The sequence below is a fragment of the Electrona antarctica genome (genome assembly GCF_951216825.1).
Source record: "Electrona antarctica genome assembly, contig: scaffold_58, whole genome shotgun sequence".
Taxonomy (NCBI): Eukaryota; Metazoa; Chordata; class Actinopteri; order Myctophiformes; family Myctophidae; genus Electrona; species Electrona antarctica.
This window is the reverse complement of record NW_027638206.1, coordinates 803,038-820,537: the sequence shown is the minus strand read 5'-3', so window position 1 is coordinate 820,537 and position 17,500 is coordinate 803,038. Positions and strand designations below refer to the sequence as shown.

Here is a 17,500-nt window from a genome sequence, read left to right as displayed (position 1 = left end):
CCAGATCAGAGACTGGAGGTTGGGTTTCCATCCCAGATCAGAGACTGGAGGTTGGGTTTCCATCCCAGATCAGAGACTGGAGATTGGGTTTCCATCCCAGATCAGAGACTGGAGATTGGGTTTCCATCCCAGATCAGAGACTGGAGATTGGGTTTCCATCCCAGATCAGAGACTGGAGATTGGGTTTCCATCCCAGATCAGAGACTGGAGACTGGGTTTCCATCCCAGATCAGAGACTGGAGACTGGGTTTCCATCCCAGATCAGAGACTGGAGATTGGGTTTCCATCCCAGATCAGAGACTGGAGGTTGGGTTTCCATCCCAGATCAGAGACTGCAGATTGGGTTTCCATCCCAGATCAGAGACTGGAGATTGGGTTTCCATCCCAGATCAGAGACTGGAGATTGGGTTTCCATCCCAGATCAGAGACTGGAGGTTGGGTTTCCATCCAAGATCAGAGACTGGAGATTGGGTTTCCATCCCAGATCAGAGACTGGAGATTGGGTTTCCATCCCAGATCAGAGACTGGAGATTGGGTTTCCATCCCAGATCAGAGACTGGAGATTGGGTTTCCATCCCAGATCAGAGACTGGCGGTTGGGTTTCCATCCCAGATCAGAGACTGGAGGTTGGGTTTCCATCCCAGATCAGAGACTGGAGATTGGGTTTCCATCCCAGATCAGAGACTGGAGGTTGGGTTTCCATCCCAGATCAGAGACTGGAGGTTGGGTTTCCATCCCAGATCAGAGACTGGAGATTGGGTTTCCATCCCAGATCAGAGACTGGAGGTTGGGTTTCCATCCCAGATCAGAGACTGGAGATTGGGTTTCCATCCCAGATCAGAGACTGGAGGTTGGGTTTCCATCCCAGATCAGAGACTGGAGATTGGGTTTCCATCCCAGATCAGAGACTGGAGATTGGGTTTCCATCCCAGATCAGAGACTGGAGATTGGGTTTCCATCCCAGATCAGAGACTGGAGATTGGGTTTCCATCCCAGATCAGAGACTGGAGATTGGGTTTCCATCCCAGATCAGAGACTGGAGGTTGGGTTTCCATCCCAGATCAGAGACTGGAGATTGGGTTTCCATCCCAGATCAGAGACTGGAGGTTGGGTTTCCATCCCAGATCAGAGACTGGAGATTGGGTTTCCATCCCAGATCAGAGACTGGAGATTGGGTTTCCATCCCAGATCAGAGACTGGAGATTGGGTTTCCATCCCAGATCAGAGACTGGAGATTGGGTTTCCATCCCAGATCAGAGACTGGAGATTGGGTTTCCATCCCAGATCAGAGACTGGAGATTGGGTTTCCATCCCAGATCAGAGACTGGAGGTTGGGTTTCCATCCCAGATCAGAGACTGGAGGTTGGGTTTCCATCCCAGATCAGAGACTGGAGGTTGGGTTTCCATCCCAGATCAGAGACTGGAGGTTGGGTTTCCATCCCAGATCAGAGACTGGAGGTTGGGTTTCCATCCCAGATCAGAGACTGGAGATTGGGTTTCTGTTCCGCTGGATATAGTAATCAGCGTTTGGTTTCTATTAATAAATATGCACTGTGTAAACTTCAATAATTCTTAGTACTATAACTATGGTCGGAGAGCCTTTCACCCCAAAGCAGGCTAAGGTAACAGGAAGGTGTGAAATGAGACACCTCCATCTCCCTCTCAAGCGAAAGGGAATGTCAGAAACAGGCCAGAGCACAGCGGGGGAGCTCTGATAAGAGCCACCACTTGGGTAACCAAGAGCCACTAGTCAGCATTACTAACCCAATGACTGTGTCCAACTATAAAACATTATGTCTGCATTTATCTAAAGGTGGATATGTAATCCCAATGCTAAAAGGAATGTAAATGACTAATGTGTTAAAACCCTAAATAAGAGAGGGGGCAAACTGCCATGAATAGCTGAAGTCAACAACAGGACCACTATTTCCTCCAGACTGTATAGATGGAGAGAGATAGCACCTCATTGTCTCCACTGTCAAAGCACATGTCAGTTGTAATACTTCCTGGTCTTTCAACCAATAGTAAGGCCATGGTGCTCAGCAGCCAATTGAATGTTAGCTGATGTGAACCTGCCCAACAGGGCAGGTCTAAGGAAACAGAGGTTTTAAATGGCCTTGCGCCAGTTTTAGTAGGTTAGATTCAGCAACCAAGGAATGAATCCATACCTCTCCAGGAATGGAGAAGAGAGACTCGGATGGGGAACTGGTAATTACTGTTTTATACTCTGCCTACTATCTCTGTTAAATACAAATGATTAGAACGTATATGGGAATGTAACAAATGTATATTCTTGTGTTTCTATATCTATTTCAGGTTTAAAATCTATGCCACCAGCATATAATCTATGCCACTAAGCCATACCTGACACTAACATCTGTCAATTAAGACTACTATAATTGGTTATGATAGACACTTTTCACTGTCTTTAATAGCTCAATTAATCTGTTACCATACTTATCTAAAACCAGGCAGTCTGTGCAGATAAGCCATTTATAGATATGTTAACTAAATGTTTGTTGAAACCAATGAATTGATAATAAAGTTATAAATACACTCTGTAGTCCTAAAGTATGATTGGCGTGAATATTAGCTACTGCTCTTTCGAGATCTCAATCTAGGTGTCTTCTACCTATAGTAAAGTGTGATAACCACAGAATGCTAAAAAGATGTACAATTTTAAACCAGTAGCCTTGTAACTAAAATAGCCTTGTAACTAAATAGTTCAAAGCACGGTTAATAGACGCCACAGCTTCAGACTCAAAAGTCTCAAGCATAGATGGTAAAAAGCCTGATGTAACCACAGGCCTTGTACTACATGTACAAACAAAAGTAACTCCAGCGTAAAACAGTACATAGCATGAAATCCAGTTTAGCACAGAGCTCTGAAGAAGCCAGCAAACCATAGGATATAAAGCAGACTGTAAAGCTAAAAGGTTGCTAACCTAATTACAGGCGGACAATTTGATCCGAGCTCTGGGTTTTAATGATTACTCCAGAATCAAGGACGTACGGCCTCTGATTCCAAGCAAGCCGATGTCATTGATTTAGGGGTGATCATTGTAAACTAGAAAACGGGTCAATAGTCCCATGTTATCCTTGCTTTTCACCAAGGGTAAAATGGCCGCCAGTGTAAAGCTAATTTGCTAAAACCATTAGCCTTTTGTCTTGCCTTCCACACTGTGACTACCACCCAGCCATAGGCGGGGGAGGGGCAGTGATGAGATAGGCGACAACAGGGCAAAATGGCAACTTGCCTCTACTCTGAAATACTTCTAACCTAGCCATGAGCGGGGGAAGGGCAGAGTAAATAGGCAACAGGGCAAAATGGCAACTTGCCTCTACTCTCTAGAAGACTCTCCATCCCAGCCATAAGTGCGGGGGGAGGGTAGAGTTTGGTAAACAACAGGGCTCCACCACTATAACTTCTGCTTATCAGCAGGGGTGGGGGGAAGTCATAAAGACAAGCCCAAATGCTAATTGTGACCCCACAAGAGGCACATGCAATAGGCTTGTGAATAAATGGAGCTAGGACAGCACTAACCACCAGGCTAAAATTGAGTAAATAAGGGTGGCAGGTTTTATTAGCAATGAAATGTGAAACCACTTTTAACTATAATACCTAGCTTAAATTAGACCAGAACCGTAACAGAAACAAAAATACTGTAAACGCTAAACTGGCTAAATCCCCGGTGTCAATGCTATAAAACTATAAAACCGTGATAATAATAGCACTAAGATGGCTAATATATTAATCAATGAGTTAAAAGTTAAAAGCGAAGTGGCACGATCAATATTCGAAAAATTAGCTACTGAGTGTGAAATAAGCCTGATGTCACGAAATACTCCTAACACCGCAAAAGCGGACACATTTGTTAGACTCAAAATAGCTTACGGGAAAGTAGCAGATACTTATACCGATTATTTCGAAGAATTGAAAGAAGCTGATTTATCACAAAATGCTTTGCAAGTAGATAGTGAACTCCATGACTGCACGACTAAATACCATAACATTAGAAAATTGTTACTGGATTCAGTGTGGTTACAAGTGGAACCACAATGGTCAAACTTGTCTGACACAATAAACAAATTGATTAGTTCAGAGACAAGAGAACCGATGGCATCAAATGCATTAGATGAAGCTCTCAACGCCTTAAATGTATTATTGCAGGAATGCAGATCGATAGTCAGTCCAGGCAGAGCAATCAAAATGTTCTCTGACCACAAGAGATTTGTCTTAGCAATAAAAAGGCTTAACCTGCAGGCCGCACCAGAAATAGCCCAAATAGAGTCAATACAACTACTAACACAGGTCACGGCAGCTGAGCCGGCAGAAGAAGTTGAAGACTACACCAGAGACGTCACCTCCGAACGAGCGGGGGAGGAAGAGAGGCAGCAGGGGGCGGCCCAGGAGAGCATCACGGAGCCGGATTCCAGGCACGCTTGCACAGGTCAAACGACGCCTGACCGCCCTCTCACCCCAACAGATGACGTCACCTCGATTGGGGAAGAAACGGCAGGGGGGCGGCAGGAACCGGTCCGCCCTCTCACCCCAACAGCAGACGTCACCTCGCGAGCCCCAGGGGGGCTTGCCACTACGTCAGCGGAAGACAACCAGGCTCCCAACGGGACACCAAAACAGCAGGGAACCTGCTGTGTCCTACCAGAAGACTACGCCAAGTCAGCAGCACCGGAGGAGCATGAAGCCTGCGGTGGCCACACAGTGGACATCGGCCGGGCGCCCTCAACAGCCGTGCAAGCGACAGGCCCAGTGTCCGACGTGGGAAATGAGACGCCGACAGCCACTACGTCGGTGCACATCGACCAGACTCCCAACACAGCACCGGAGGCCAGGGTGAGTCCAAAGGAAGAAACCACCCAGCGAGCTGCCGGGGCCAGCACAGCGCACGCTGTCACGGCGTCCGTCGCGGGAGACAACAGGAAGTCGACCGCCACAGAACAGTGGCGCACGCCACAGCAATCCCTCGCCTCAGAAGGGCGAGATGACATCAGAGCGGCAGACCTAGGTGAGACGAAAACGTCCTCCACCAGTGCAAGCAGCGGCCTGACACCAGACCCCACAGAATCCACCCTGTCAAGGCATAAGCCCTTGAGTTTCACCAGGGCGGAATCTGCCAGGCTGGCCCTGCTATGTCTACCCACGCCAGCAACCACTGCAGTAGTCCACCCCACAACAGCGACCACCACAACGTATCCCCTCCCGTCCGGCGAGGGTAAAGGTGGTGAGCTGGGGGGACCGCCCACAGCCAAACCACGTGGAAACTGGGGAAAGCTTTGCAAAGCAGCGCTCTCCATCACAAGCCCTGCAGCCATCGGTAAGGTCACAATAAAACCTGCCGATGGCACCGATGGCAGAGGGAAAGTTAAAATGAAAAAATGCAGTCAATGCCAATTACGTCATGAATGAATGACGGATGCACACACATGCCTACCCCCCCCCCAACACCGGCGGGCCCAAAAGGATGACCGTCAGGAGGAATGTTGGCACAATCGGGGGAGCGCAAGCGCACGCGCACACGCGCACACACACACACACACACACACACACACACACACACATGCTTCCCCCCCCACACAGGGATGGGGACCTCCAGGCTGTCACCAAGGCAGAGAAGGACAGTGACAACTTCATGTGTGTTTTTAACAAAAAGTGTATTGTGTGATTGTGAATTGTATTACAAGTTAACATTACAGAATACATAAACATTCCCCGGTTAACGAGTACAAACCAGAAAGTATAAAGTAACTCATAACTAGGGTAAAATGGTAAATTAATGTGTGGTATAAAATAATGTTAACTCTTCCTTTCCAGCAAGGAAAATGCCAGGATGGGAAGGTGTGAATTGTAACACAACCTAGTTGCCACGCACACGAACAACAGCCCATGTCAATGACAGGGGCAAATGTATCAATGTTTGAAATGTGATGACTTTGTTAAATTGCAGGCCAGTTTGAAATAATCCTTAAGGTGACCAAATAAAAGTGCCGTGCTAAATTACACATTAGTTACTAAACTCACAAAATTCAAGGGCTTTTACGAAAAAGACAGTAACCAGAACCCTTGTGAAATCTTATCTCCAATCTGCTCAGGACCAAGCAAGTTTATGAGGGGTAATAAATGGCAGGAACCAACCTGCTTCTAAAAAGTAATAATCTTAACAGGTTGACTTTATTTAACAGTATGGGATGTTAGATGAAAGTAACAAATTAAAATAGTGATCCACAGAGATAATCACAAGTCAATGCATTTGTTTGAACAAAGTGGAATCAAATTAAACAGAATAACAAGTAAGGAAACAAACAGGAACCTTAGAATAAGTAACTAATTCTGAAGAACACCAAAGGCATGATTAAGCTAATCATAATGTTGAACCAAACCGGCATAACGGATATCGGAAAACCACTCTATAAGTTATAGATTAGTTTTGGCGGAAGGTGTTCCGCTGGATATAGTAATCAGCGTTTGGTTTCTATTAATAAATATGCACTGTGTAAACTTCAATAATTCTTAGTACTATAACTATGGTCGGAGAGCCTTTCACCCCAAAGCAGGCTAAGGTAACAGGAAGGTGTGAAATGAGACACCTCCATCTCCCTCTCAAGCGAAAGGGAATGTCAGAAACAGGCCAGAGCACAGCGGGGGAGCTCTGATAAGAGCCACCACTTGGGTAACCAAGAGCCACTAGTCAGCATTACTAACCCAATGACTGTGTCCAACTATAAAACATTATGTCTGCATTTATCTAAAGGTGGATATGTAATCCCAATGCTAAAAGGAATGTAAATGACTAATGTGTTAAAACCCTAAATAAGAGAGGGGGCAAACTGCCATGAATAGCTGAAGTCAACAACAGGACCACTATTTCCTCCAGACTGTATAGATGGAGAGAGATAGCACCTCATTGTCTCCACTGTCAAAGCACATGTCAGTTGTAATACTTCCTGGTCTTTCAACCAATAGTAAGGCCATGGTGCTCAGCAGCCAATTGAATGTTAGCTGATGTGAACCTGCCCAACAGGGCAGGTCTAAGGAAACAGAGGTTTTAAATGGCCTTGCGCCAGTTTTAGTAGGTTAGATTCAGCAACCAAGGAATGAATCCATACCTCTCCAGGAATGGAGAAGAGAGACTCGGATGGGGAACTGGTAATTACTGTTTTATACTCTGCCTACTATCTCTGTTAAATACAAATGATTAGAACGTATATGGGAATGTAACAAATGTATATTCTTGTGTTTCTATATCTATTTCAGGTTTAAAATCTATGCCACCAGCATATAATCTATGCCACTAAGCCATACCTGACACTAACATCTGTCAATTAAGACTACTATAATTGGTTATGATAGACACTTTTCACTGTCTTTAATAGCTCAATTAATCTGTTACCATACTTATCTAAAACCAGGCAGTCTGTGCAGATAAGCCATTTATAGATGTGTTAACTAAATGTTTGTTGAAACCAATGAATTGATAATAAAGTTATAAATACACTCTGTAGTCCTAAAGTATGATTGGCGTGAATATTAGCTACTGCTCTTTCGAGATCTCAATCTAGGTGTCTTCTACCTATAGTAAAGTGTGATAACCACAGAATGCTAAAAAGATGTACAGTTTCCATCCCAGATCAGAGACTGGAGATTGGGTTTCCATCCCAGATCAGAGACTGGAGATTGGGTTTCCATCCCAGATCAGAGACTGGAGAATGGGTTTCCATCCCAGATCAGAGACTGGAGATTGGGTTTCCATCCCAGATCAGAGACTGGAGATTGGGTTTCCATCCCAGATCAGAGACTGGAGATTGGGTTTCCATCCCAGATCAGAGACTGGAGATTGGGTTTCCATCCCAGATCAGAGACTGGAGATTGGGTTTCCATCCCAGATCAGAGACTGGAGATTGGGTTTCCATCCCAGATCAGAGACTGGAGGTTGGGTTTCCATCCCAGATCAGAGACTGGAGGTTGGGTTTCCATCCCAGATCAGAGACTGGAGATTGGGTTTCCAAGAATAGCAGCACCAGCACCATTCAGTCCATCCACATCACTTTGATGACAAAGATCTAATCACCAACGCAAAGAATCAACATAACACATTCTGGACGGGAACTCCCTTTTGGTGTTTTAAGCATTTTGTTATACTTTATAGCTATTGAAAAATACCAGATCTACAAGCTCGTAGAGCGGCACTCAAATCTTTGCTTCTGCGGGGGGGGGGGGGGGGGTCCCTGGAACAACATTTTCAGATGGGGGACAACATATTTTCAGATGGGGGTCGGCGGCCAATTACATGACATTTTTGGGGTCCTTGACATGAAATATTGAGAACCACTGATATAGAAACATAGATATTTCAGAAAACTATCATGATTTAGAAGACTTTTTTTTTTTATTTCGATGTCAGGCCTAAATGGGTTAAGTCTCCACACACACACACACACACACACACACACACACACACACACACACACACACACACACACACACACACACACACACACACACACACACACACACACACACACACACACACACACACACACACACCTAACTTCTCGATCCATGTGGCGTGCGTGCTGTGACGTCTGCAAGTGTGAAGTCGTGTCAGCGTGCGTCTCTGTGGGAATGTGTGTGAGCTGCTCACAATGTTCTCGTCTAGATTACGGGGGATTGCTCTGTTGTCCCGTGGCGGGGGCGCAGGGGGGGGGGGGGGGGGTGGGGGGTCCCTCTGCCCGATGACACGCGTGACTCACCGAGATGTAGGACTGGCGACAGTGGGAGTTATTACAAGATGTAGGACTGGCGACAGTGGGAGTTATTACGACGAGATGTAGGACTGGCGACAGTGGGAGTTATTACGAGATGTAGGACTGGCGACAGTGGGAGTTATTACGACGAGATGTAGGACTGGCGACAGTGGGAGTTATTACGAGATGTAGGACTGGCGACAGTGGGAGTTATTACGACGAGATGTAGGACTGGCGACAGTGGGAGTTATTACGACGAGATGTAGGACTGGCGACAGTGGGAGTTATTACGAGATGTAGGACTGGCGACAGTGGGAGTTATTACTAGATGTAGGACTGGCGACAGTGGGAGTTATTACGACGAGATGTAGGACTGGCGACAGTGGGAGTTATTACCAGATGTAGGACTGGCGACAGTGGGAGTTATTACTAGATGTAGGACTGGCGACAGTAGGAGTTATTACTAGATGTAGGACTGGCGACAGTGGGAGTTATTACTAGATGTAGGACTGGCGACAGTGGGAGTTATTACTAGATGTAGGACTGGCGACAGTGGGAGTTATTACTAGATGTAGGACTGGCGACAGTGGGAGTTATTATGAGATGTAGGACTGGCGACAGTGGGAGTTATTACGAGATGTAAGACTGGCGACAGTGGGAGTTATTACGAGATGTAGGACTGGCGACAGTGGGAGTTATTATGAGATGTAGGACTGGCGACAGTGGGAGTTATTACGAGATGTAAGACTGGCGACAGTGGGAGTTATTACGAGATGTAGGACTGGCGACAGTGGGAGTTATTATGAGATGTAGGACTGGCGACAGTGGGAGTTATTACGAGATGTAGGACTGGCGACAGTGGGAGTTATTATGAGATGTAGGACTGGCGACAGTGGGAGTTATTACTAGATGTAGGACTGGCGACAGTGGGAGTTATTACGAGATGTAGGACTGGCGACAGTGGGAGTTATTATGAGATGTAGGACTGGCGACAGTGGGAGTTATTACGAGATGTAGGACTGGCGACAGTGGGAGTTATTGAGATGTAGGACTGGCGACAGTGGGAGTTATTACGAGATGTAGGACTGGCGACAGTGGGAGTTATTGAGATGTAGGACTGGCGACAGTGGGAGTTATTGAGATGTAGGACTGGCGACAGTGGGAGTTATTGAGATGTAGGACTGGCGACAGTGGGAGTTATTACTAGATGTAGGACTGGCGACAGTGGGAGTTATTGAGATGTAGGACTGGCGACAGTGGGAGTTATTACGAGATGTAGGACTGGCGACAGTGGGAGTTATTACGAGATGTAGGACTGGCGACAGTGGGAGTTATTATGAGATGTAAGACTGGCGACAGTGGGAGTTATTACTAGATGTAGGACTGGCGACAGTGGGAGTTATTACTAGATGTAGGACTGGCGACAGTGGGAGTTATTATGAGATGTAGGACTGGCGACAGTGGGAGTTATTACGAGATGTAGGACTGGCGACAGTGGGAGTTATTGAGATGTAGGACTGGCGACAGTGGGAGTTATTACGAGATGTAGGACTGGCGACAGTGGGAGTTATTGAGATGTAGGACTGGCGACAGTGGGAGTTATTGAGATGTAGGACTGGCGACAGTGGGAGTTATTGAGATGTAGGACTGGCGACAGTGGGAGTTATTACTAGATGTAGGACTGGCGACAGTGGGAGTTATTATGAGATGTAGGACTGGCGACAGTGGGAGTTATTATGAGATGTAGGACTGGCGACAGTGGGAGTTATTACTAGATGTAGGACTGGCGACAGTGGGAGTTATTACTAGATGTAGGACTGGCGACAGTGGGAGTTATTACTAGATGTAGGACTGGCGACAGTGGGAGTTATTATGAGATGTAGGACTGGAGACAGTGGGAGTTATTACGAGATGTAGGACTGGCGACAGTGGGAGTTATTACTAGATGTAGGACTGGCGACAGTGGGAGTTATTACTAGATGTAGGACTGGCGACAGTGGGAGTTATTACTAGATGTAGGACTGGCGACAGTGGGAGTTATTATGAGATGTAGGACTGGCGACAGTGGGAGTTATTATGAGATGTAGGACTGGCGACAGTGGGAGTTATTACTAGATGTAGGACTGGCGACAGTGGGAGTTATTACTAGATGTAGGACTGGCGACAGTGGGAGTTATTACTAGATGTAGGACTGGCGACAGTGGGAGTTATTACCAGATGTAGGACTGGCGACAGTGGGAGTTATTACTAGATGTAGGACTGGCGACAGTGGGAGTTATTATGAGATGTAGGACTGGCGACAGTGGGAGTTATTACTAGATGTAGGACTGGCGACAGTGGGAGTTATTACTAGATGTAGGACTGGCGACAGTGGGAGTTATTACTAGATGTAGGACTGGCGACAGTGGGAGTTATTATGAGATGTAGGACTGGCGACAGTGGGAGTTATTATGAGATGTAGGACTGGCGACAGTGGGAGTTATTACTAGATGTAGGACTGGCGACAGTGGGAGTTATTACTAGATGTAGGACTGGCGACAGTGGGAGTTATTACTAGATGTAGGACTGGCGACAGTGGGAGTTATTACCAGATGTAGGACTGGCGACAGTGGGAGTTATTACTAGATGTAGGACTGGCGACAGTGGGAGTTATTATGAGATGTAGGACTGGCGACAGTGGGAGTTATTACTAGATGTAGGACTGGCGACAGTGGGAGTTATTGAGATGTAGGACTGGCGACAGTGGGAGTTATTACTAGATGTAGGACTGGAGACAGTGGGAGTTATTACTAGATGTAGGACTGGCGACAGTGGGAGTTATTACTAGATGTAGGACTGGCGACAGTGGGAGTTATTACTAGATGTAGGACTGGCGACAGTGGGAGTTATTACTAGATGTAGGACTGGAGACAGTGGGAGTTATTACTAGATGTAGGACTGGAGACAGTGGGAGTTATTACTAGATGTAGGACTGGCGACAGTGGGAGTTATTACTAGATGTAGGACTGGAGACAGTGGGAGTTATTACTAGATGTAGGACTGGCGACAGTGGGAGTTATTACTAGATGTAGGACTGGCGACAGTGGGAGTTATTACGAGATGTAGGACTGGCGACAGTAGGAGTTATTACTAGATGTAGGACTGGCGACAGTAGGAGTTATTACGAGATGTAGGACTGGCGACAGTGGGAGTTATTATGAGATGTAGGACTGGCGACAGTGGGAGTTATTACTAGATGTAGGACTGGCGACAGTGGGAGTTATTACTAGATGTAGGACTGGCGACAGTGGGAGTTATTACTAGATGTAGGACTGGCGACAGTGGGAGTTATTACGAGATGTAGGACTGGCGACAGTGGGAGTTATTACTAGATGTAGGACTGGCGACAGTGGGAGTTATTACTAGATGTAGGACTGGCGACAGTGGGAGTTATTGAGATGTAGGACTGGCGACAGTGGGAGTTATTACGAGATGTAGGACTGGCGACAGTGGGAGTTATTACGAGATGTAGGACTGGCGACAGTGGGAGTTATTACTAGATGTAGGACTGGCGACAGTGGGAGTTATTACTAGATGTAGGACTGGCGACAGTGGGAGTTATTACGAGATGTAGGACTGGCGACAGTGGGAGTTATTACTAGATGTAGGACTGGCGACAGTGGGAGTTATTACTAGATGTAGGACTGGCGACAGTGGGAGTTATTACGAGATGTAGGACTGGCGACAGTGGGAGTTATTATGAGATGTAGGACTGGAGACAGTGGGAGTTATTACGAGATGTAGGACTGGCGACAGTGGGAGTTATTATGAGATGTAGGACTGGCGACAGTGGGAGTTATTACGAGATGTAGGACTGGCGACAGTAGGAGTTATTACTAGATGTAGGACTGGCGACAGTAGGAGTTATTACGAGATGTAGGACTGGCGACAGTGGGAGTTATTACGAGATGTAGGACTGGCGACAGTGGGAGTTATTACTAGATGTAGGACTGGCGACAGTGGGAGTTATTACTAGATGTAGGACTGGCGACAGTGGGAGTTATTACGAGATGTAGGACTGGCGACAGTGGGAGTTATTACTAGATGTAGGACTGGCGACAGTGGGAGTTATTGAGATGTAGGACTGGCGACAGTGGGAGTTATTACGAGATGTAGGACTGGCGACAGTGGGAGTTATTGAGATGTAGGACTGGCGACAGTGGGAGTTATTGAGATGTAGGACTGGCGACAGTGGGAGTTATTATGAGATGTAGGACTGGCGACAGTGGGAGTTATTAGGAGATGTAGGACTGGCGACAGTGGGAGTTATTATGAGATGTAGGACTGGCGACAGTGGGAGTTATTACTAGATGTAGGACTGGCGACAGTGGGAGTTATTACTAGATGTAGGACTGGCGACAGTGGGAGTTATTACTAGATGTAGGACTGGCGACAGTGGGAGTTATTGAGATGTAGGACTGGCGACAGTGGGAGTTATTATGAGATGTAGGACTGGCGACAGTGGGAGTTATTACTAGATGTAGGACTGGCGACAGTGGGAGTTATTGAGATGTAGGACTGGCGACAGTGGGAGTTATTACGAGATGTAGGACTGGCGACAGTGGGAGTTATTATGAGATGTAGGACTGGCGACAGTGGGAGTTATTATGAGATGTAGGACTGGCGACAGTGGGAGTTATTACGAGATGTAGGACTGGCGACAGTGGGAGTTATTGAGATGTAGGACTGGCGACAGTGGGAGTTATTACGAGATGTAGGACTGGCGACAGTGGGAGTTATTATGAGATGTAGGACTGGCGACAGTGGGAGTTATTATGAGATGTAGGACTGGCGACAGTGGGAGTTATTAGGAGATGTAGGACTGGCGACAGTGGGAGTTATTATGAGATGTAGGACTGGCGACAGTGGGAGTTATTACTAGATGTAGGACTGGCGACAGTGGGAGTTATTACTAGATGTAGGACTGGCGACAGTGGGAGTTATTACTAGATGTAGGACTGGCGACAGTGGGAGTTATTATGAGATGTAGGACTGGCGACAGTGGGAGTTATTGAGATGTAGGACTGGCGACAGTGGGAGTTATTATGAGATGTAGGACTGGCGACAGTGGGAGTTATTACTAGATGTAGGACTGGCGACAGTGGGAGTTATTACTAGATGTAGGACTGGCGACAGTGGGAGTTATTACTAGATGTAGGACTGGCGACAGTGGGAGTTATTACTAGATGTAGGACTGGCGACAGTGGGAGTTATTGAGATGTAGGACTGGCGACAGTGGGAGTTATTATGAGATGTAGGACTGGCGACAGTGGGAGTTATTGAGATGTAGGACTGGCGACAGTGGGAGTTATTATGAGATGTAGGACTGGCGACAGTGGGAGTTATTACTAGATGTAGGACTGGAGACAGTGGGAGTTATTACTAGATGTAGGACTGGCGACAGTGGGAGTTATTACGACAATAAGGAATAATCGCACCAGTGATGTTGATTTCGTCGACTAAAACTAAGACGAAAAATGTTCGTCGACTACCTTTTTTTCACTGACGAAAACTAAATGGAAACTAAATGGAAACTAAATGGAAACTAAATGGAAACTAAATGGAAACTAAATGGAAACTAAATGGAAACTAAATGGAAACTAAGCTATTATGACTAAGGGACTAGTGGACAAGAGATCCAGTAGAAGTCATTTTACACTTGGTTGCATGCTGAAAATACCAGATCTACAAGCTCACAACGTGCCGCGACGCGTTGTGAGCTTGTAGATCGGCTATTTTCAGCAAGTGTAAAATCAGTCATTACGACGGCATCAAGGCCCGCCAAAATAAATTTTAGTCGACTTTTTGCATCATGCTACGCACAGTGCCTCACAACATCCTAGCATCATGCATGCTACCTAGCATGCATATAGTGTCAACCCCTTACCCCTGTGTGGGATCGCTGGTTAGACTGGCATAGTGTCGACCCCTTACCCCTGTGTGGGATCGCTGGTTAGACTGGCATAGTGTCGACCCCTTACCCCTGAGTGGGATCGCTGGTTAGACTGGCATAGTGTCAACCCCTTACCCCTGAGTGGGATCGCTGGTTAGACTGGCATAGTGTCAACCCCTTACCCCTGTGTGGGATCGCTGGTTAGACTGGCATAGTGTCGACCCCTTACCCCTGAGTGGGATCGCTGGTTAGACTGGCATAGTGTCAACCCCTTACCCCTGTGTGGGATCGCTGGTTAGACTGGCATAGTGTCGACCCCTTACCCCTGAGTGGGATCGCTGGTTAGACTGGCATAGTGTCAACCCCTTACCCCTGTGTGGGATCGCTGGTTAGACTGGCATAGTGTCGACCCCTTACCCCTGAGTGGGATCGCTGGTTAGACTGGCATAGTGTCAACCCCTTACCCCTGTGTGGGATCGCTGGTTAGACTGGCATAGTGTCGACCCCTTACCCCTGTGTGGGATCGCTGGTTAGACTGGCATAGTGTCAACCCCTTACCCCTGTGTGGGATCGCTGGTTAGACTGGCATAGTGTCAACCCCTTACCCCTGTGTGGGATCGCTGGTTAGACTGGCATAGTGTCGACCCCTTACCCCTGTGTGGGATCGCTGGTTAGACTGGCATAGTGTCGACCCCTTACCCCTGAGTGGGATCACTGGTTAGACTGGCATAGTGTCAACCCCTTACCCCTGTGTGGGATCGCTGGTTGGACTGGCATAGTGTCGACCCCTTACCCCTGAGTGGGATCACTGGTTAGACTGGCATAGTGTCGACCCCTTACCCCTGTGTGGGATCGCTGGTTAGACTGGCATAGTGTCGACCCCTTACCCCTGTGTGGGATCGCTGGTTAGACTGGCATAGTGTCGACCCCTTACCCCTGAGTGGGATCGCTGGTTAGACTGCCATAGTGTCGACCCCTTACCCCTGTGTGGGATCGCTGGTTAGACTGCCATAGTGTCGACCCCTTACCCCTGTGTGGGATCGCTGGTTAGACTGGCATAGTGTCGACCCCTTACCCCTGTGTGGGATCGCTGGTTAGACTGGCATAGTGTCGACCCCTTACCCCTGTGTGGGATCGCTGGTTAGACTGGCATAGTGTCAACCCCTTACCCCTGTGTGGGATCGCTGGTTAGACTGGCATAGTGTCAACCCCTTACCCCTGTGTGGGATCACTGGTTAGACTGGCATAGTGTCGACCCCTTACCCCTGTGTGGGATCGCTGGTTAGACTGGCATAGTGTCAACCCCTTACCCCTGTGTCGGATCGCTGGTTAGACTGGCATAGTGTCGACCCCTTACCCCTGTGTGGGATCGCTGGTTAGACTGGCATAGTGTCAACCCCTTACCCCTGTGTGGGATCGCTGGTTAGACTGGCATATTCGCCGATACCGATATGACAAATAAGGGCCGATACGATACTTTTCCGATACCGATACAGTATGGGCACATCTCTACCCAGCATGTCTGTGCTCTCTCCCTACCCAGCATGTCTGTGCTCTCTCCCTACCCAGCATGTCTGCTCTCTCCCTACCCAGCATGTCTGTCTCTCTCTCCCTACCCAGCATGTCTGTCTCTCCCCCTACCCAGCATGTCTGTCTCTCTCTCCCTACCCAGCATGTCTGTCTCTCTCCCTACCCAGCATGTCTGTCTCTCTCCCTACCCAGCATGTCTGTGCTCTCTCCCTACCCAGCATGTCTGCTCTCTCCCTACCCAGCATGTCTGCTCTCTCCCTACCCAGCATGTCTGTCTCTCTCCCTACCCAGCATGTCTGTCTCTCTCTCCCTACCCAGCATATCTGTCTCTCTCCCTACCCAGCATGTCTGTCTCTCTCCCTACCCAGCATGTCTGTCTCTCTCCCTACCCAGCATGTCTGTCTCTCTCCCTACCCAGCATGTCTGTCTCTCTCCCTACCCAGCATGTCTGTCTCTCTCCCTACCCAGCATGTCTGTCTCTCTCCCTACCCAGCATGTCTGTCTCTCTCCCTACCCAGTAGGGGGCGCCATTGGCACGGTGGTTAATGGAGATTTGATTTGGGCACGGTACTTGACACGGTGTGAAATTAGTAGTAAGTAAGTACATTTTATTTATAGAGAACCTTTTTCGAAACAATGTTACAAAGGGCTGAACAACAAGGTGAAACCATCATGTTAACAATAGAAGGTAAAACATTGAAATGCAAATAAATCAAGTAAAAATACATCATAAAATAAAGTGCTGACGAAATAAATGTGTTTTTAACAAGTTCTTAAAACCGTCGACAGACTCTGCATTCTTTAGCTCAAAGGGCAGGGCGTTGGGGGGGGCAACCACTGCAAATGCACCCTTTGTTTTGAGTCTAGTTGTTGGAACTTGGAATAGACAGAAGGCCTTTATCAGAGGACCTGAGAGAACGTATATTTGGCTTTGAATGCAGTAGTTCAGAGATGTAAAGTGGAAATTGGGGGGGGGGGGTTCTACGACCATGACACCACTGTTCTACGACCATGACACCACTACATTGACATAACGTCCTTTCCTTTCTGACCTTGTAATTATTGTATAGCAACGTACCTGCGTCAGGTGAGCGTGAAGCGTCCGTGGAGAGCAACGTGCCCGTCACCACCGCCGCCACCAGCAGCAGAGCGCTGACCGCGCGCCGCGGGCACGACGCAGAGTTTCGGGGGTACATCCTTGAGCTCGCTGCGCCCGCCAGGATCACAGGTCCCTGCATGGCACGGGCCAATCAGACACGGGCACGCCAGTCACAT

General features: G+C 47.6%; 1 protein-coding gene across 1 annotated transcript in view; it reads right to left on the bottom strand.

The window, feature by feature from the left end:
* LOC306918301 (UPF0606 protein KIAA1549) overlaps positions 1-17,500 on the bottom strand; it is a gene marked incomplete at its 3' end in the record, with an annotated part of 55,578 nt that overhangs the window by 35,347 nt on the left and 2,731 nt on the right. Inside the window, exon 2 of the mRNA XM_079531193.1 lies at positions 17,304-17,500. This exon is cut by the window's right edge and continues 103 nt beyond it. Coding sequence (XP_079387319.1) covers positions 17,304-17,463 — 160 coding nt within the window. The remainder of the gene's footprint in view (positions 1-17,303) is intronic.